The sequence below is a fragment of the Mercenaria mercenaria genome, unplaced genomic scaffold (genome assembly GCF_021730395.1).
Source record: "Mercenaria mercenaria strain notata unplaced genomic scaffold, MADL_Memer_1 contig_4417, whole genome shotgun sequence".
In the NCBI taxonomy this organism is placed as follows: Eukaryota; Metazoa; Mollusca; class Bivalvia; order Venerida; family Veneridae; genus Mercenaria; species Mercenaria mercenaria.
The window spans coordinates 1-21,119 of NW_026462644.1; the positions used below are offsets into that span (position 1 = coordinate 1).

General features: G+C 34.8%; 1 protein-coding gene across 2 annotated transcripts in view; it reads right to left on the reverse strand.

Annotated features, from left to right (window-relative positions):
* Positions 1–1,982: 1,982 nt before the first annotated feature.
* LOC123556518 (probable protein phosphatase 2C T23F11.1) overlaps positions 1,983–21,119 on the reverse strand; it is a 38,205-nt gene continuing 19,068 nt past the window's right edge. For both annotated transcript variants that reach the window (XM_045347291.2, XM_045347290.2), the window contains 6 exons: positions 20,922–20,987; positions 18,916–18,989; positions 17,985–18,126; positions 11,610–11,693; positions 9,509–9,654; positions 1,983–9,037 (listed from right to left, as the gene is read on the reverse strand). In XM_045347291.2, the coding sequence (XP_045203226.1) occupies positions 8,843–9,037; positions 9,509–9,654; positions 11,610–11,693; positions 17,985–18,126; positions 18,916–18,989; positions 20,922–20,987 (707 nt within the window). In that variant the 3' untranslated portion in view covers positions 1,983–8,842. The remainder of the gene's footprint in view (positions 9,038–9,508; positions 9,655–11,609; positions 11,694–17,984; positions 18,127–18,915; positions 18,990–20,921; positions 20,988–21,119) is intronic.

Here is a 21,119-nt window from a genome sequence, read left to right on the forward strand (position 1 = left end):
GATCAAAAACTAGGTCAGTAGGTCTAAAACTAGAAAAACCTTGTGACCTCTCTAGAGGCCATATTTCTCAATGGATCTTCATGAAAATTGGTGAGAGTGTTCAGCTTGATGATATCTAGGTCAAATTTGAAACTGGGTCATGTGGGGTCAAAAACTAGGTCAGTAGGCCGAAAAATAGAAAAACCTTGTGACCTCTCTAGAGGCCATATTTTTCATGAGATCTTCATGAAAATTGGTGAGAATGTTCACCTTGATGATATCTAGGTCTACTTCAAAAGTGGGTCACGTGCCTTCAAAAACTAGGTCATTAGGTCAAATAATAGAAAAACCTTGTGACCTCTCTAGAGGTCATATTTTTCAATGGATCTTCATGAAAATTGGTCAGAATTTTTTATAGAAATAACGCCGTCATACTCGGTTCAACACTGGGTCATGTGGGGATAGGTGAGCGATTCAGGACCATCATGGTCCTCTTGTCTTATGAACCACTTGCTGCATGTTAACAAATATTGTCTGTACCATCCTTGCATGGAGCTGTCAATTTCTTTCATGTGATTCTGCCTGACCTTGTTAGAGGCCACCAGAGAAAAAACGTAAAGCATTTCTCATGAATCACTTGACGTAAGTCTGTAGTCCTTTCATGGATCTCTATCAAACTCTGCCTGAGCCCTTTTACGGAACACCAGAGCAAAAAAATATAAAACTACTTTAAGACACATCTGACAGTTTCGTATATGTATATAGGCAAACATTTTCCTACAGACAGAATTTCTTTAAACTTTGTGTACTGACTGAGAATCAAGTTTTAAATGGAAATATCTATTAAAAATCATAGGTACCGGTGCTTGATCTTGAATTATCTACCCTTGAAAATCAGAAAATACTAAAAAATCCAATTTTAAAGGTCATATAATTCAAGATTAAGGCAAGGAAACTGTGCATTTTAATTTATATTTCTGTTTTAGTCATCATTTGTTTTCAGTATACAAAGTTTAAAGAAATTCGGTCCATGGGTAAGACCTAGGACTTTGAGGTATCATTTTGTCATGTTCATAGTCAAGGACATTTGCCACAGTGTCAATATTGACATGTAGCAAAATTTTCTTACAGACAGAATTTCTTCTTTAAACTGTGTTTACTGACAGAGAATCAAATCAAAAACAGAAATATAAAATAAAGCAAATCATAGATACCCAGCCTTGGTCATGAATTGTCTGCCATTGAAAGTCGGAAAACACTGAAAAATCTATTTTCAAGGGCAGGTAATTCAAGATCAAGCACCGGTACCTATGATTTTTAATACATATTTCCGTTTTAAACTTGATTCTCAGTCAGTACACAAAGTTTAAAAAAATTTTGTCTGTAGGAAAATTTTTGCCTATATACATATAGGAAACTGTCAGATGTGTCTTTAAACAGCTTCTCCTCATGAACTTCCTGGTTGGTTCTTCACTTAACTTGTTATGTGTCTTAAAGTGTTCATAGAAAAATTGTTGACAAAGGACCAACCAAACATGTAAAAGAAATTCAGGAAAATTCTCCAACTTGATGGTAAAATCACAGGTATGACTTCAAATGAATTTGTAGCTCCTGACCAGGTTTGCATAAACAAAAGACGAAATGTGCAGTCAGCCATCTTTGTGATATGGGGCCCTGTTAGTTAATTAAGTTTGGGAGATATATACTTCTTTGGTCTTCTCAAGTCCATAGCAAATAACCTTTAACCCAAAATCTTTTCACACTGTAAGGGATTCAAATGATCACCATGAATAATCCTCTGTAGTATGGTATGTCTTCTTATCCCTGAATACAAGGCTTCAGCAGCAGTATAAAATAATGTTTCATGGTTACTTCAGACACTGCAGAGGTACAGGCCCTCAAACTTAAGATAAATTGTCTTATTTCCTCTGACAAATAGTGTAGTTATCACATTCAGGAAAAGCTGTAAATTTACAATTGTATATATGAGAATAAAAGGTAAACACAATTTGGTAAACATTTATTTCTCAATTCCCAGTGGCAAGATAAACTCAAAATTTATCACAATGGTTTTATGAAGAATATATCTCAACAAGAAAATATGCACATGAAGATATTCGAGGTACATGGTCTGTGTATATTCTTTTGGCTTTGAAAAATAAATATAATTACAATATTTAAAGCATTGTTTGGCAATTTGAAAGAAATATTGCATATGCCTTTAATTAAAAACATGTTGTATTTGGATATAATTGCTCTAGTTGGTTGTGGGAATTTAGGCGGTCAATCCAGAAAATTTTAACTGAGGTAGCTTTTTTGCTGTAAGATCTGTATACACAGTGTGAATAGAAATACCAGCTCTGTGGAATATATCAAAACAAGCTTAATTCTAGAACCAGTTTTGATAAATGCTGGGAAAATGTGGCCATCACCAGCTGTAAGGTAGTATATGGAGTAAAATTTGTGAAAACTTAAGAAATGCATCTTACAAAGCTGAGTAAAGTTTTTTCTGATAGTTTAAAAAACATTGTAATGAACTGTCTGCATATACACTTGTAACTATAGGCAAGCATTCGAGCTACCATACTGATTCATGACCTCGAATTGCAAAAAATCCAGATGTGACTCAAAATATAACTTATGTGTAAAAATGTTAAAATTTTAACCAAATATTGACAATTCTTATGTGTCGAGCAAAATAAAAACATTTAAATATATTCTTTAAGATATACCACTTAATTCTGAGAAAGAAACAAACATTCTAGAAAAGTATTTGATTGCTGCCAAACTGAGGTTTAAATATATACATACAAGAAATGATTATTTCGAAAGAAAGTAAAAAGGATTAATTAGACAAAAAATGAGCACTCAAAATGTGTTGCTATGCAACAAAATATTATATCAACAACAATATTCAAAACAATAATATTAACTGTGCTATTGCTGACTATTTTTTTGCTATCACTAATACTGACATTACAGTCCCTCTAGTCCTTTATACTTCTGCTATGTACAGTAGAGCTTTATACATGTATATTGTAGTCAAGGTTACAATACTGGTCAAACAATGCAAGAAACACATCCTCCTCAATGATTTGGATGTAACCCAATTTATGGAATCTCCTTATATCCTCTTCAAATTGTTTCATGTAAAACAGTGTAATTAAATCATATCAAAAGTTTCACTGTTATATGGTCTTATCAGGAGCACAAGCATAATTTGAAATGTACTGATTGTAAACTTGTACACTCTACTGTACAGTGCTTTTTCAGAGTAAAAGGAAAAAAGAGAGAAGTAATCATTAAAGCAATTTTGATTTCATAAACATCAAATTAAAGCATGTGATAGGTATACAAAGCTTTAAACAGAGCTAGAGGAATACATGATTTCTAACAAGATAATTTAACACCATACAGGACATAGGCTAAATCTCAATTCCTACATATTTGGTCTATGCTGATATAAATAAAGTCTAGTTTACAATTTTTATTAACCTATCGTGTAACTGGCTACTTCAGTTTTTGCATTTGTTCTTAATACTGATTTTTAAGGTATAAATCCAATGCTTTATATTTAAATACTCGTTTTTTCTTCCATATTTTTGGAACCTGTAAACAAAGGACGGGATATCAAGCATACAAGGAAAGATTAAATGTAAACATGGAATCTATAAATGTGCATTACACACCACACCGGAGACACGTGAGCAACCAAAATCTATAAATAAACCTAACCTACAAATAAATATAACACACTTATCAGTTTAAATTTATTACAGTGTATTAGCATTTAACTTACAATGAAGTTAAAGTGCCCATGAGCAGACAGTAAGGGGACGAGCGAGCAATGCGGGGAAACAGCAGCTGAGGATGTATGATGGCACACACAAACAATAGCTGTTGGAGGACAGCAATGTCCAACTATTCAAAAGCCTTGTCACTAAAAAAGGTAAATGAATGAATATAAAAGCTGAAAATGGGGCATACGTTTGTAAAATGCAAAACAAAGTTATGAAACCTATACAATGCAAGCCAGATCATCACAGTGAACAAGTGTGTGGAGTTTCAATCCATTCCAATAAGTGAATACTGAGATACCAGCTTAGGTTTAAAAAAATTAACCAAAATTGCTAAGTCGAGGGACATAACTTTGTAAGAAAGCAAAATAGTTATGAAAAGTCAGTTCATCACAGTGAGTGTGTGAAGTTTCAATCCATTCCCACATATAGTTAATGAGGTAAAAGTTTACAAACAAAAGCTTGACAAAATTAGGATGCTTACGTGAACGAATGGGTGAGTGCAATAGTTCTACCTATTCTTCGAACAGGCGAGCTAAAAATGTATTTTATGAGAAGTTAACAGTCTTGGAAAATCAAGGTATTGTAACAGATTCAGTCTCAAACTGTTTTCCACTGAGGTAACACAACAAAAATGCAGGATAAACTTTAAAAAAAAAAGATCTGTTTGGAGCGTCTTAATTTAAATATTTCAAACCCTATTTTATGAAAGCTCTTAAACAGTGGTTTAATCTTTCATGAGTGTTTGAGCTTAGCTTAAATATAAATTTTAACTTGAGTGGAAAAACAACTAGATGAAAAACAAGGATGCTCCTTCTAGAACACAATTCAATCGTTATTATATCTAACTTATATTAACCTGTGCTTAATTTACTTCCATTACAATGAAATATCCTGCATTAGTCAACAGTTTCTTCACAGGTACCTTCCATTTGAAATACCTGAACTTAATATAGATTGCATTTTTCTAGATTTTCTCAAATAAAAATAAAATTACGTTTCAATATAAATTATCATTAAAAATATACATAGATTATATACAAATATATATGTCTGACAAATTGAAGCCTGGGGCAATAGATACAAGAGTTTACCCTAAAATTGGAGAAGTTTGCGCTGTTGGTGGATAAGGTGTGCTTTTCAACCGAGTGTTTAGTCAAGCAACTTTCCATTAATATTACTTTTCTTACTGCTCAGCTAATTCCCAATGGCTCTATACAAAAATATATCACACATTTTCATAAAATTATGTCGACTTAAACTGTGTGCCAAAGAAAAAGCATGATCATTGTTCTTTACAGTGATGTTGAGACATGTATTCATGACATTTACATGAATTCCCCAGAGCATCTTTACATTTTCTCTCAATAACAAATAAAGTCTATTTAATAATAAAAACCAGAAGTTGTGTTTTCAAAACACCTCATGCCCCAGGTGTATGACCAAAGATGTGGTTTTTTTAGGTTTTAAGTTTAAAGGTGAAGATCATATGAAGGTCAAGATCATCTATACATAGGTAAGTTTGTAGGTCTTGCCAAAAAGTTTGTTGAATGTGAGTATGAACTAATTGGGTAATTCATGCGGGCAGTAGGACCAACAATGTTGTTTATTAAGGTTTTAAGTTTGAAGGTGAAGGTCATATGAGGGTCAAGGTCATTTATGTATAGGTCAGTTTGTAGGTCTTGCCACAAGGTTTGTTGAGTGTGAGTATGAACTAAATTAGTTCATTAATGTAGGCTGTAAGACCAAAAATGTAGTTTATCCAGGTTTTAAGCTTGAAGGTAAAGGTCATATCAGGGTAAAGGACATTTATTTATAGTTCTTTATTTATTTATTTATTTATTTGGGTTTTACGGCGCACCAACACAGTATAGGTTATATGGCGCCAAACAGGACTACAAATTTTGTTTATTTATAGGGTCTTGCCACAAGGGTTATTGATTGTGAGTATGAACTAAATCGGGTCATTAATGTGTGTTGTAGGCAATCTAGTTCGTACAGATGGACAAACAGACAGTTCACTCTCTATATGCCTGGGGACATAAAAACACTTTCCAAGTTTACAGTATGGTAACGTGTGTCTACCATGTGTTAAAATGGAGTTTAACAGCATCTTAGAGGCTAATCTACACATATGAAGAAATGACTTGTTCACACTGACCTTCTACAGGCTTATACAATCACCACAAGTTGATTATTTTTGGACACAAAGCAGAAGAAAATTCTTTGAAACAGTATTTGATTAAATAAAAAATGCTTAACTAAACACTTGTAAGAAAAACATTAGCAATCAACCATAGATGAGAGGATAGATACAACTATATACAGTATACAATATCTACATAACATCATAACATATTCAGTTTGTTAACAATAAATCTAACACTTCTAGTTATCACTATTTAAGAGGATTTCCAACAACACTTGTAAGATACTACATTCTACATGACAAAGGATTTCCTGGTGCACACTGTAATGGAATATGATGTAGAGGATTTCATACACTTCACACGCAATTATCATACCAAACAATAACTCACAAAAATCTCTGAGATCATTATTTTTTTAATAGAATTTTCAAACATAATGATATACTGCAGATTAGTTAATATTCAAGAACAGAGTGGCAGATTATGAATTTAAGTCCTTAATGTCAGGTAACACTATCTTCAAAAGAATAACCAGTGACAAAGGCTTAACATCACTATTTTGGTTGTTGTCTATCAAATCTTGAAATATCCCCAACCTACAGTATGTTGTACTGTGCAAAAGGTGAGAAATGTGCTACAACTGAGTGTTTCTGTACAAACACAACATGCAATGCACTTAGTCAGTGTTATACAACACACAAAACGATTGGTGTCCTTCTGTCACAACTTCAAAGCTAGTAACAAGGTCTGCAATACCCTTACCTCCCCACCACACACAAATAAAAACAAAACAAGAATGATCTTAACATGCCCCCTATAAATGCTTGATAGAGTAAATACAATAGACCATTGCACTCTGGTGAAATTTTTTGAGGAATGCATATTAATTAAATTATGCCGACCTCGAACTTAACCCCACTGACCCCCACATGCAATCCCAACCTTGGATTTTCTTGTAAGCTACCAATAGTCCAAGTCATATTTCAATACAACATTCCAGTTACTGAGAAGAAACTGACTTTTTCTATTTTAGTAGCAGTGACCTTGACCCTACTGACCTTAATAGCAATCGAAATGATGGTCTTACCTTAAGCTACCTATACGCCTAATAACACTGCCAAGTTAATGACCAGGATTTCCTCTTTGAAAAACCTGGTATAAGGGGCATAACTTAAGAAAACATGAAAGTACAGGCAATATGCATATGTCCATTTGATGTTGAAGATGTATACCAAATTTCATTTGAATATGAAAAGGAAATTGTAGTAGAAGTTGAGGACACAAGATACAAATATACTGTGAAATCATTAATATCTGTGGAGGACTATTTTTCACAGATTCCAGGGCTATGTCAATTCAAAATTTAAACTCCCAACTCAAAGTGAAACTCACACTCATTTTATCTTGAAAAGTTAAAATTCATGAAAAACACATTCCCAAAAATAGCCATTCTGACAAAATCCATGAAATTTCATGCCCATGAAACAAAAACTGTAATATTGTAAAGTTAAAGAAAAGGCATAATGCAGAAAAATAATCTCACAAGAAAGTCCCAAAAATATACACATGTCATTTTAGTTGATATATAGCAAGTTTCATTTTAGTTGGATGGAAATGGTAGAAGTTGAGTAAACAGGAAAGACTGACAGACGGAATGACAGACAGACAGTTTGAACACTATATGCCTTCTGAATATTCCACACTGGGGGCATAAAAAACACATTTACAAAACTTTTGTTTCTAAAAATTCAAAGCAATCAGAATTTTTGAGTGTTTACATATTTAAAGTCATTCTTCAACTTTTATGCAGACCATGAATTTCAAAATAAAAGAGAAAACATACTTATAAAACACTTTTTCAGGTATTCAAATTCTGTTTTCATTCCTCATATCACCTCAATCGTATTGCAGTTCACTATAAAGTGCAAAAAATTCCATGAAAATGCATCACTCTCTTACACTGAGACAGATATCCATTCATATTTACATATTTTGTTGCCTCAGAATGAAATTATTGTATTAACTATTTACAAACAAAAAACTAGATACAATATGTTCATACTGAGAATACATATTGTATATGTACAAAAGTAACATCTATATAAAATCTATCGTATATTTAATTCATGTTCATATTCAAAAAAGGTTAACAAGAAATTTTAACAGTCACAATGTATTATTGAGACTTTGTCCATGGCTTAACAACAAAAACAATCAACAATAAAACTCGCATATTAAAATACTTATACAGTGAATATCAACAAATACTAAACTGTGTATGACAGTTCCAGATAGATCAGTACATACTTTATAATATTATAATTAAAAAAAGTTTATAATAACAAAGATATCAATGCTGCAGAAACAAAAGATCGATGTTAAAGTAATGTTTGAAATATTTCATGATTTTCAGACTGACACCATTGCACACAGTTTTTTAGTGTTTGTAAGTTTAATTAGTCGAAAATTACAGTAAAAATCTAATACAACTAATTTTTTTTTTTTTTCTGTGAATGAATAATTTGAGACTAGTATTATCTGTTTCACTAAATACCCATTATGCAACTGCATAGAGCATTATACACTAAATATATGATTTGTTTACAACATTTTATCATTCCCCAAAACATTGGGCAAACATCATGGTACTAGTAATCTTACACACAAAAACAACATTCTCTTTAAACTATTATGACTTCCTGGATTTCATATATTCTATTGTTGGATTAATTATTCCATGAATCATACTGTAATAATATCTTCAAACCAAGTTCAATGCTTTCTTCTTTTTTTGGTGTGAATATTCCAAAATATCAATGTCACTCATGGTCACACTGTATATACAAAAAAAACAACAATATCCTTCCGACAGTATCACGGAGCTAGGAATACAGAATTCTAATAATCACTGGTCAACTATTTTAGATCCATGTTATAGTTACTGAGGTGCGGTACAGGTCCTCCTAGACTGGGCTGTGAGCAGCGGCGGATTAAGTCCTCAAACGGTCTGTCATGTAGAAAACATACAAGACAGACAGTCATGTTGTCACAACCCAGGCCACCCATCTGGCAGTCTGGGGCTAAACACCTTGTCATCAGTTCTTCACAAATCTGTTCATAGAAATCACATGCTTTATGATATTAACATGCATACAAGGAATCTTTAATGCTTTTCTTGTACATTTTTAAAATAACTTTTTATTACATTGCTACAGAAAGCATACAATTAACTTAATGAATAGTTTAAGTTATACATAAAGGTCAAATATGAACTAATTTAAGTAGGTGACATGCATATAAGATCCCTATTCATGAGCAGGCAAAAAGTTCAGATTACAAGGCATAGAGACAAAATTTTGTATGCCATTTTCTAAGCAAGTCATGGAATAGACCTTCATTATAAAATTAGGGAGAAAAATGTTCAGCAAGACCAACGCTTGAACCAACACCTCATAATACCTGTCAGATGCTCTACCGACTCAGTTATCATATCGCTTACACATACTCTCCCCAATTATATAATAAAGTTGTGAATTATGACAACAAGTGTCAAATCGTAAGAAAGTAACTTGCACAACTTACAATTTCTGGTTCCATTCTTTGAGCAATTCTAGCTCTGATAAAGTCAATGACTTCCTGATTGGTTAAAACATCCCAAATACCATCACATGCAAGAACAACAAATTCATAATCATTTGTTAATGCTCGCTCCTGTACATCTGGGTAAGCTGAAACATTAAAATCACAACTATCATGATAAGCTGTTATAATTTTACTTGAATCTGACAAACTGTTCAGCTGTTACATACTGTAATGAAGACATTTTTAGCTGCATGCAGATTCCGTGCATATGTTATATGAATCTTTTCTCAAGTTTAGAGTAAGTGTTTTGCATATTCTGGTAATGCAAAATGAAACAAGAGGGCCACGATGGCCCTATATCACTCACCTAAGTAGAGTTGCTTGCTTGAACAAATTTCTTAGCTTAAGCTTTAAAAACAAACAAAAATTAGGAGAGTGGGTCAAGGTAAAGATTATGCAAGATTACTTTTGAAATCTGTAAAAAAAATATTACAGGTGGTCCAAATCTTTTTGTTGTAGCTTAAAAACAAGAAAGTAGGTCAGTAGGCCACACTGATGGTCACTGAAAGTCTGTTTAGAGATCGGCATGCAAAACTGTACATGTCATCCAATTTTCAAGGTTGTATCTTAAGTAACAAGAAAGTAGGTCAGTAGGTCACATTGATGGTCACTGAAAGTAAGTTTTAAGATTGGTGTGCAAAACTATACATGTCATCCAAATATCAAGGCTGTATCTTAAACTAGAATGTGTCTGTAGGACACAGGGTGTGCCCCCCACTGGTAAATTTGTCACAGATAAGGGGCAATAATTCAAATGTTTGCAGTCTTAATGGGATATAGCCTCAACAAACATTTTATGAAAAGGATTCATTATTCTAGGCCATATCCTTTTTGAGCTATGAGCATCACAAACAAAAAAATCCACTATTTTGGCTATTTCAAGGGCCATAACTCTGTAATAAGAACTAAGATTCTCAAAAAGAATGCCAAATGTGCAAGGTAACATAAAGATAAAGACTCCAGCAAGGTTTCCTGAATTTACATCTAATACTTTTTGAGCTAGGCACATAATTAGGTGAAAAAGTGCATTTTTTTACTATTTCAGGGGGCCATAACTTTACGAATAGGGGGTGGAGCCTGCCAAAAAGTTAAAGGTGTGCAAGTTTATATCATGATAAAGACTTATGCAAGTTTTCAACCATTTATATTAAATACTTTTTGAGCTAGATGCGTCACAATGTGAAAATGTACATTTTTGACTATTTCAGGGGCCATAACTCTAAAAATAGTGGGCGGACTCAACTGAAAAATAGAAGGTGCTCAAGTTCATATGATTAAAACTCATGCAAGGTTTCATGAATCTATATCAAATACTTTCTGAGCTAGGCGTGTCACAAGGTGAAAAGGTGCATTTTTGACTATTTCAGGGGCCATAACTCTGAAAATAGGGGGAGGAGCCAGATAAAAAATAGGAGGTGCGCAAGTTCATATCATGATTAAGACTCATGCAAGGTTTCATGAATCTATATCAAATACTTTTTGAGCTAGGCATGTCACCAGGTGAAAATGTGCATTTTTTACTATTTCTGGGGCCATAACTCTGAAAACAGGGGGCGGAGCCAGATTAAAAATAGGAGGTGCAGAAGTTCATATCATGATTAAGACTCATGCAAGGTTTCATGAATCTATATCATATACTTTTTGAGCTAGGCATGTCACAAGGTGAAAATGTGCATTTTTGACTATTTCAGGGGCCATAACTCTGAAAATAGGGGGCGGAGCCAGATGAAAAATAGGAGGTGCGCAAGTTCATATCATGATTAAGGCTCATGCAAGGTTTCATGAATCTATATCAAACACTTTTTGAGCTTGCCATAACAACTAATAACCAATAAGCTTTATATCCATTTATATTGCACTATATGTAAACAAATTATCATCTTGGTAAGTATTAAACTGGTAAAACTACAGTTTATCTATTGTGCTAAGCCTATAGTTATGGGTTCCCAATAAGCAACAAATTAGCACATATAATTTCAGTTTCAGTCTTAACTACATACTAAGAATGTCTTTGGCAGTACCAAACAGTATTTTTACCTACCTGTGACAATTTGTTCATCTGGTCCCTTTTTGTCATTCTTCTTAAAAACAAAATCCCCTAGAGCTCTAGATAATGCTAGGTTACCTGAAATTAAATAATTACAAACACATCTTTCTAAGATATATAACATTGTAAGTTACATTCAGCCATGGCTGTTTTTTGTTTTTTTTAATGTTTTCAATGTCCAGTTTTTAGTGGTTGTGGGCGATTCAGTAACTGATGTAGGTATCATACAATATCATAGTAGATAGTCAGAGAAAGGAATTACCTATAGATTGCCACACTTATCAATTAAAATATGCTTTGTATAATGAATAAATAAAATGTTTCAGCAATAAACAAGAGCTGTCACTGTTGGTGACAAATGCCCCGGAAGTGTGTCCAAGAATGCTACAGTTGTCTGCACAAAATATGCCAGAATGGTTTAGGTATGAATCATTTTTTGACCTTGACCTTGACCTGAGAGACCCGGGCCATAAGCGTGACACACCTTCTCAATATGGTTAACATTTGTGTCAAATTATTTTCAAATCCCTTCATCAATGGCAGAGTTATGGACTAGACAAGAAAAAGAACATGTTATCCTTTTATTTCTAATCATGACCTTGACCTTGGAGCTAGGGGTCTAAGTCTTGCGCATAACATATCATCTCATTATAGGAAACATTTAAGCCAAGCAATTTTAAAATCCCTTCATTGCTGGCCGAGTTATGGACCGGACATGAAACAGACCATGTTAACCTTTAACCTCTATGTGTGACCTTGACCTTAGAGCAAGGGGTCTGGATCTTGCGCATGACACGTCTCATTATCGGGAACATTTATGCCAAGTAATTTCAAAATCCCTTGATGAATGGCAGAGTTATAGACCAGACAAGAAAAAGACCATGTTAACCTTTGATTTCTAATCATGACCTTGACCTTGGAGCTAGGGGTCCAAGTCTTGCCCATAACATATCATCTCATTATAGGAAACATTTATGCCAAGTAATTTCAAAATCCCTTCATTGATGGCCGAGTTATGGACCGGACAAGAAACAGACCATGATAACCTTTAACCTCTATTTGTGACCTTGACCTTAGAGCTAGGGGTCTGGATCTTGCACATGACATGTTGTCTCATTAAGGGGAATATTTATGCTAAGTAATTTCAAAATCCCTTGATGAATGGCAGAGTAATGAACTGGACACCTGTTAACCTTTGACTTCTAAGTGTGACCTTAACCTTGGAGCTAGGGGGTGGGTCTTATGCATGACACATTGTCTCATTATGGTAAACATTTATGCCAAGTTATTTCAAAATCCCTTCATGGATGGCAGAGTTATGGACCGGACACGAAACAGACTCTGTTAACCTTTGACCTCTGTGACCTTGACCTTGGAGCTAGGGGACTGGGTCTGGCGCAAGACACATCGTCTCATTATGGCGAACATTTATGCCAAGTTATTTCAAAATCCCTTTATGGATGGCAAAGTTACAGCCCGGGCAAGAATTTACACAGACGCACGCACGGACGGACTCGTGACGGACAGTGCAATTTTACTATGCCCAGCTTGTGGGGCATAAAAATATACAGTCTAACCCCTCTTAAGCAGCCAGCCAGGGGAAACAGACAATTTGGCCGCTTAAGCGAGGTGACCGCTGTTCGGAGGGGCAGCCAGAATATTTATATATTTCAGACTTCTGACCTGTGTTCAATCATACTTCAGACTTCTGACCAGTGTTCAATCATAACTTAAGGCCCGTTTCTTTTATCGTTTTACTCTTATCATTTTACCAGAATACATTGACGTGCATTTAACTTCGCAATTCTAATGGTCTTCGCAATCGACAGCTACGGCGTGTGTTGGAAAAAAATTATTTTCGCCATTTCGGTAAATGGAAACTACTCTACGCGCTTTTTGTCTAGACTAAAATCTAAGATCGCCATTACGTTCCGTAAAAGAATCGGGTGGTTTATATTTCTTTCAAAACATTGTTTTTTTTTAGTATTTTGAGAAAGAAATATAAATAAAATCACAAATCTCTTGATACTAATTAAAGATCGAGTATTATCTTTTACCAAATCAAACTGTGAATAACAAAATGACACGAGGTGACACGCTAATTGCCAATATTTACTGGCCATTTGATCATAACAAAAAGACGATCACACCTTTTGTTATCAGTTTGAATTGAGAAGCTCATGTCATTTTTTTGTATCTTCAACGAATGCGAAGTGGGCATCCAAAGTCATATACTTCCGTTTACAAAATCCTTGTTAACATAATATAGAATTCCAACTAAGAGATCATTATCAGTAATTATTATCAAACTGTCACGAAATAAACAATCCGTGGCTAAAGAAACAAATGTTCATATTTTCGGATACGTCCTTTGTGCTCGAATGGTCTCGAGATTTTGGAAAAATGATTGGCCGCTGATAGGGGTAAATATGGTGGCCAGGAGGCAAAGTCGTTGACCGCTGACCGCGGATGAGCGGTGACCGTTGAAGCAGGTAATAAAATAGAGTAAAAATTGACGGGGGCATCACAGACTGACCGTTGTGAAGTGGTGACCGCCGATCAGGGGTGACCATTAGGAGGGGTTAGACTGTACCATAAAATTAGTTTTAGAATTATATCTAAAATCACTTTTTAACAATATAAAATTTAAGATATTTGAAGTACACACCTCTGAATTCTATAAAATGATGTATCATATAAATATTACTATAAATACTAAAAAGAGCTGTCTGTAAGACAGCCAACCTCGACTATTCGACTTGTTGTCTCAGAAGCAGGAATATCACCCTAGATGTTAAAATATCTGTAGAGAGAACCCAGTATCTGCATTAGCTTTTGAGACAGTAACTTGCATGCAAAACTTTAACCAGAAGTTTTCAAGTTCAAAAGGGGACATGATTTTGCAAAATACATGTCAGAGTTATGGGACTTGATGCTATCACCTAGTTTTATAACCCCAAAGACACATGTGAAGTTTCAAATCCATATCTGCATTAGTTTTGGACATAGTAACTTGCAAGCAAAACTTTTAACTGGAATTTTCTAAGTCCAAAAGGGGGCATAATTTGACCAAAATGCATGTCAGAGTTGTGAGACTTGATGCTATCACGTTTTGTAACCCCAAAGACACATGTGAAGTTTCAAATCAATCTCTGCATTAGTTTTAGAGATAGTAACTTGCATGGAAAACTTTAAGCAGGATTTTTTAAGTCCAAAAGGGGGCATAATTTGCCAAAAATACATGTCAGAGTTATGGACTTGATCCTGTGAGGTTGGTAATTGACCCAGAAAAAGAAACAAGAGGACCATGATGGTCCTGAATCGCTCACCTGTCCCCACATGAACTGAGTATGACGTCGTTTTTTATATTATTTGACATAGTGACCTAGTTTTACAGCTCATGTGACCTAGTTCTGAACTTGACCTAGATATCATCAAGATAAAAATTCTGACCAATTTTCATGAAGATCCATTGAAAAATATGGCCTCTAGAGAGGTCACAAGGTTTTTCTATTATTTGACATAATGAACTAGTTTTTGAAGGCATGTGACCCAGTTTTGTACTTGACCTAGATACCATCAAGGTGAACATTCTCACCAATTTTCATGAAGATCCATTGAAAAATATGGCCTCTATAGAGGTCACAAGGTTTTTCTATGTTTAGACCTACTGACATAGTTTTTGACCGCAGTTGACCCAGTTTCAAACTTGACCTAGATATCATCAAGATGAACATTCAGACCAACTTTCATACAGATCCCATTTAAAATATGGCCTCTAGAGTGGTCACAAGTTTTTTCTATTATTTGACCTACTGACCTAGTTTTTGATGGCATGTGACCCAGTTTCAATCTTGACCTAGATATTTTCAAGATGAACATTCTGACCAATTTTCATGCAGATCCCATGAAAAAACTGGCCTCTACAGAGTTCACAAGGTTTTTCTATTATCTGACCTACTGACCTAGTTTTTGACCGCACATAACCCAGTTTCGAACCTGACCTAGATATCATCAAGATGAACATCCTGACCAATTTTCATGCAGATCCCATGACAAATATGTCCTCTAGAGAGGTCACAAGGTTTTTCTATTATTTGACCTAATGACCTAGTTTTGGAACGCACGTTACCTAGTTTCAAACTTGATTTAGATATCATCAAGGTAAACATTCTGACCAATTTTCATGAAGATCCATTGAAAAATATGGCCTCTAGAGAGGTCACAAGGATTTTCTATTTTTAGACCTACTGACCTAGTTTTGGACCGCAGTTAACCCAGTTTCGAACTTGACCTAGATATCATCAAGATGAACCTTCTGACCAATTTTCATGCAGATCCTATGAAAAATATGGCCTCTACAGAGGTCACAAGGTTTTTCTATTATTTGACCTACTGACCTAGTTTTGGACCGGACGTGACCCAGTTTTGAACTTGACCTAGATATCATCAAGATGAACATTCAGACCAACTTTCATACAGATCCCATGAAAAATATGGCCTCAAGAGTGGTCACAAGTTTTTTCTATTATTTGACCTACTGACCTAGTTTTTGACGGCATGTGACCCAGTTTCAATCTTGACCTAGATATTATCAAGATGAACATTCTGACTAATTTTCATGCAGATCCCATGAAAAAACTGGCCTCTACAGAGGTCACAAGGTTTTTCTATTATCTGACCTACTGACCTAGTTTTTGACCGCACGTAACCCAGTTTCGAACCTGACCTAGATATCATCAAGATGAACATCCTGACCAATTTTCATGCAGATCCCATGAAAAATATGTCCTCTAGAGAGGTCACAAGGTTTTTCTATTATTTGACCTAATGACCTAGTTTTGGACCGCACATTACCTAGTTTCAAACTTGATTTAGATATCATCAAGGTAAACATTCTGACCAATTTTCATGAAGATCCATTGAAAAATATGGCCTCTAGGGAGGTCACAAGGATTTTCTATTTTTAGACCTACTGACCTAGTTTTGGACCGCAGTTAACCCAGTTTCGAACTTGACCTAGATATCATCAAGATGAACATTCTGACCAATTTTCATGCAGATCCCATGAAAAATATGACCTCTAGAGAGGTCACAAGGATTTTCTATTATTTGACCTACTGACCTAGTTTTTGACCGCAGTTGACCCAGTTTCAAATTTGACCTAGATATCATCAAGATGAACATTCTGACTAATTTTCATGCAGATCCCATGAAAAATACGGCCTCTACAGAGGTCACAAGGTTTTTCTATTATTTGATCTACTGACCTAGTTTTAAACCGGACATGACCCAGTTTCAAACTTGACCTAGATATCATCAAGATGAACATTCTGACCAATTTTCATTCAGATCCGATGAAAAATATGACCTCTAGAGAGGTCACAAGGATTTTCTATAATTTGACCTACTGACCTAGTTTTTGATCGCAATTGACCCAGTTTCGAACTTGACCTAGATATTATCAAGATGAACATTCTGTCCAATTTTCATGAAGATCCATTGAAAAATATGGCCTCTAGAAAGGTCACAAAATTTTTAGACCTACTGACCTAGTTTTTGACCGCACATGACCCAGTTTCGAACTTGACCTAGATATCATCAAGGTGAACATTCTGACCAACTTTCATAAAGATCCCATGAAAAATGTGACCTCTAGAGTGGTCACAAGCAAAAGTTTACGCACGGACACACGTACGACGGACGCTGCGCGATCACAAAAGCTCACCTTGTCACTTTGTAACAGGTGAGCTAAAAATAAGTTTCAAAGCTATATGCCTTTAAATGTACTTGCACCCAAAACTTTAACCAAGGTGTGACGCCGAGGCTGACTTTAGAGTGAGTAGAATAGGTCTGACTATTCTTCAGGTAGTCGAGCTAAAAATATTATACAGTTCCACATGATGGCCTGTCTGAGACAACTAGTTGTGTAATTTTATATGCTGTGCACATGACCACTGACCAAATAACCTGAAACAACAACAGGACTCATCTACTGACTTCAGGCAATGCGAAGTTTGAGTATTGTAGGATCAAGCATTCTCTGGTTACTGATTAGAAACCAAATAGCCTACTGACAGGCTGACCAACCATCAGAAAGACAGAGCAAAAAACAGGCTCTCTTTTTCAAAGGGGAAGGAAGTGGAGAGAGGGGTGGACATAAATATTATCTACAAACCCTGTTACTGAATCACACCAAACTTTAGTGAAAGAAAAAAATCTTATTTTAAGGATATTCAATAAAATATGATTTATATTTACTGAACTACTTAAAACACCATAGAATTCGAGAACTACATGTCAAAACACTAGGACAGGTTTCAAAGACTTTATTTATGATCTACTGGTTTTACTGAGTGAAATATTCACCATTTACTCTGTTGAATTCCACCCAACCACCTGCTGCAATGATTCTTCTAGTCTCACCCTCATTTCCTGGTTTGTGGTCATGTGACAACACATCTGCCCTACCTCGTACACTAGCTACGGCTCTAGAATCTCCTACATTTGCCTGAAATAAAGTGTTACAATACAGAACCAGATGCATGTCACAATCATGATCAAAAATAGACACCTATCATTTTACAGGATTAAGGTTTTTAGAATGTTATGTTACTTAAAATGAAAACAGATGATGTTGAAATAAATTATTTGCCTCTCATCATAAATTGTTTACTAGAAATCTTCTGTATCTATTTTTTCTTCTGACTTCCAATACATGCACAGCATATAAAGTCAGGTACTGTTTAAGACAATAAGATAGGAGTAAATTAGTGTGTTTGCAGTACCATAATTTCCAGCTAAACCTCAGGTAATACAAGATTTTAGCACATACAAACACTTTCGGCTGATGTATGTTTACTGACTGCTTTTATGCAGCTACATATCTGACATGTTGCCAACTTACAAGTCAGTGATATGCATTATTTACATGGTCTTAAAAACCCAGTATTTGCCCCATTTTCAAATTTTTGTTTAGCTTTCTAACAAACTAAATTCAAACATTTTCCATTTTTCAGATTAATGAAAGTTATAGGGTAAATGTGGGATGTATGAAAGTGTTGATGCACAGCGAAAATGACTTTCAAAGCTTTACAGTAGGTAAAAGACATGTTTTCATTTAAGCACTACTTTAGACATCAACATTTAGCCTAATTGATGGCATTCCTACAGGAAAGGTATATTGATTTTTCATCAGTTCCAACTATCTCATTGTATGTGGACATCAGAACTAGGCGACAAAAAACCTCACCAACATTTGTTATGCAAAGGTGAAAAAAACTGTTTTCAAGTATCTTACACAATAAAGTCGTTTGTTTTTGATGAGTAGTGAAATAGCTGTAGTCCCTGCCAATTCATCTTTCATTGTTTCATCTGAAAATATAACAACACCTATACTGTAAGTTACAAATCTCTTTTAAAAATAAATTCATATTGATTTTTAATATAAATTTGCATGCCTGAGAGGCATAGCTTTCAATAATCGCAGAGATTTAACGTAAATATTTGAATATATTACGCACTTTGTTTATGGTGTTTTTTTTTTCCGTTTTCACAAAGGGATGCGTATTATACACCAAGGTAGAGCTTCATACATTTTTCCCAGTTTGATAGCAAATAAATATCGCCTAAAATCGGACAAATTTTGTCAGCTGTCTGGTGTTTACATTACTTGCACCTCCTATTGAAGATCGCTTTTCGCTGGGTCTAAAAGCAGGTACGGTACCAAACCTATTGTGATATACAATTAAGTTGGTTTTAATTGCCTATTTTTTTTTCTCAATTTTTAGAATTAAATTAATCATTTAAGTAGCCATGTGTTCAGGATGTAGGTCAATTGTCGTACAAATTCAAAAGCGATGGATAATGGGCCAGGAGATATATTAAAAACTTGTGAAATGCAAAATTTCGTGGCTCTGGGCTACATGTATGTGTAAAATCAGTAAAAACATTTTTTTTCAGGGGCTGTTCAAATAAAATGCAGTTAATACAGTTTGTTATTTCTTTCTTCCCAGCCGAATTTTACTGATCAATACAGTTGGCCATACATTGTTAAACAAACAGGCAAAGTAACTTCTCTTTGATGTGTCCATAATTATGAAATGTTTGTTTACATGTAAAGTTTGCTGAGAAGGTGCTGACAGTTTGAGAAAGTGTCATGTTCTGTGAGTACCTTGAAATATTGATGACATTTTTTAGATGTCCATAACCGGATAAACAGCGAGTGCAATTTTCATGTGAAGTTATTGTTATGCAAGCCATATATACGCGCTAGCGTAATATATTAGAATTTTTACAGTATGAAAGCCTTTGTTCAAGTACAGCAGGCCCTCCACAGATGTTCATTTCCTTACAGTACTAGGAGACCTATCACTTACTTTAAAAACAATCCCACTTGTTTAAATATTCATTACCCATATATCAACAGGTGTCAGGAGGACAGCTCGCAGAATATTTAAAAACTGTTTGCCAATGGAGAAGTGAAAATTACATAGCAGCAGATCCATACAACAGGAAAATAATATAGATTTTTTTCACTTTTTAGGTGTGTGTGAATGCATGAGCACGTGTGCGTGTGTATGTGTGTAGAAGATTAGAAGATTAGTGTTTGTGGTAGAGACTAAAACATAATACGGTGAAATACAAGGAACTCGAAGAGAAAGGAACAACAAAAATATGTAAAGATATTACTTTCAGCTGGGGAATGTTGTGGGGGAGGGGTAGAAGTATGTGTATGTGGCTATGTGGCATACTAAGACACAATAATGGGGTAACATAAGAATGTGATAAAAAAGTAAAACTGGGACTGGATAAGGAACTTATTTCAAGTAACTTTGACCTTTCAGGTCTCTAAACCAAAAGCTGTTTTCTCTCTGTTAAAGGCAGCAGTCAAAGTTACTGTCTAATGGACATAAAACATTAACCAACACTAGTACAATATCTTTCCCAAGTGGCTTTGACTTTTATGAATCCTGACCAAAGTCTTTTCAGTTTTGATGTCACTGTCACCTTTGACCCACAAACCAATAGTGGTTATCCATTTTCCAGTTTTTCCTTATTTTCAGTCTCAATGCCACTGTGACCTTGACCTACTTACCCAAAAAAAAACAACAAGTTATCTATATATTTTCCAGTTAATAACCAGAAACCCTTTAAAGTCTTGATGTCCAACAGACACCATAAACAATTGACTCACCACAGACAATCATCCTATCAAGTTTGACCAGTGTTCTGTAGTTACTGATCAGGCAGAACAATATACCTGGTCTACTTGCTACACATACCTGTACAATTCTATACACATACCTTGAGTCATATCATGATCTATCTGGAGGAATCCGCCCTTCAGGGCCTCTGCTATACGGTTTTGTGCTGTAAATAAAAATTGTATGAAATCCACAGGGTAAAAAAAATAGGCTTTTTTATGCAAATCAAATGTTTTTCTGCAAATAAAGTTGACTAAAATTGTACAAATCCCAGATACATGTACTAACATTGAAAGAG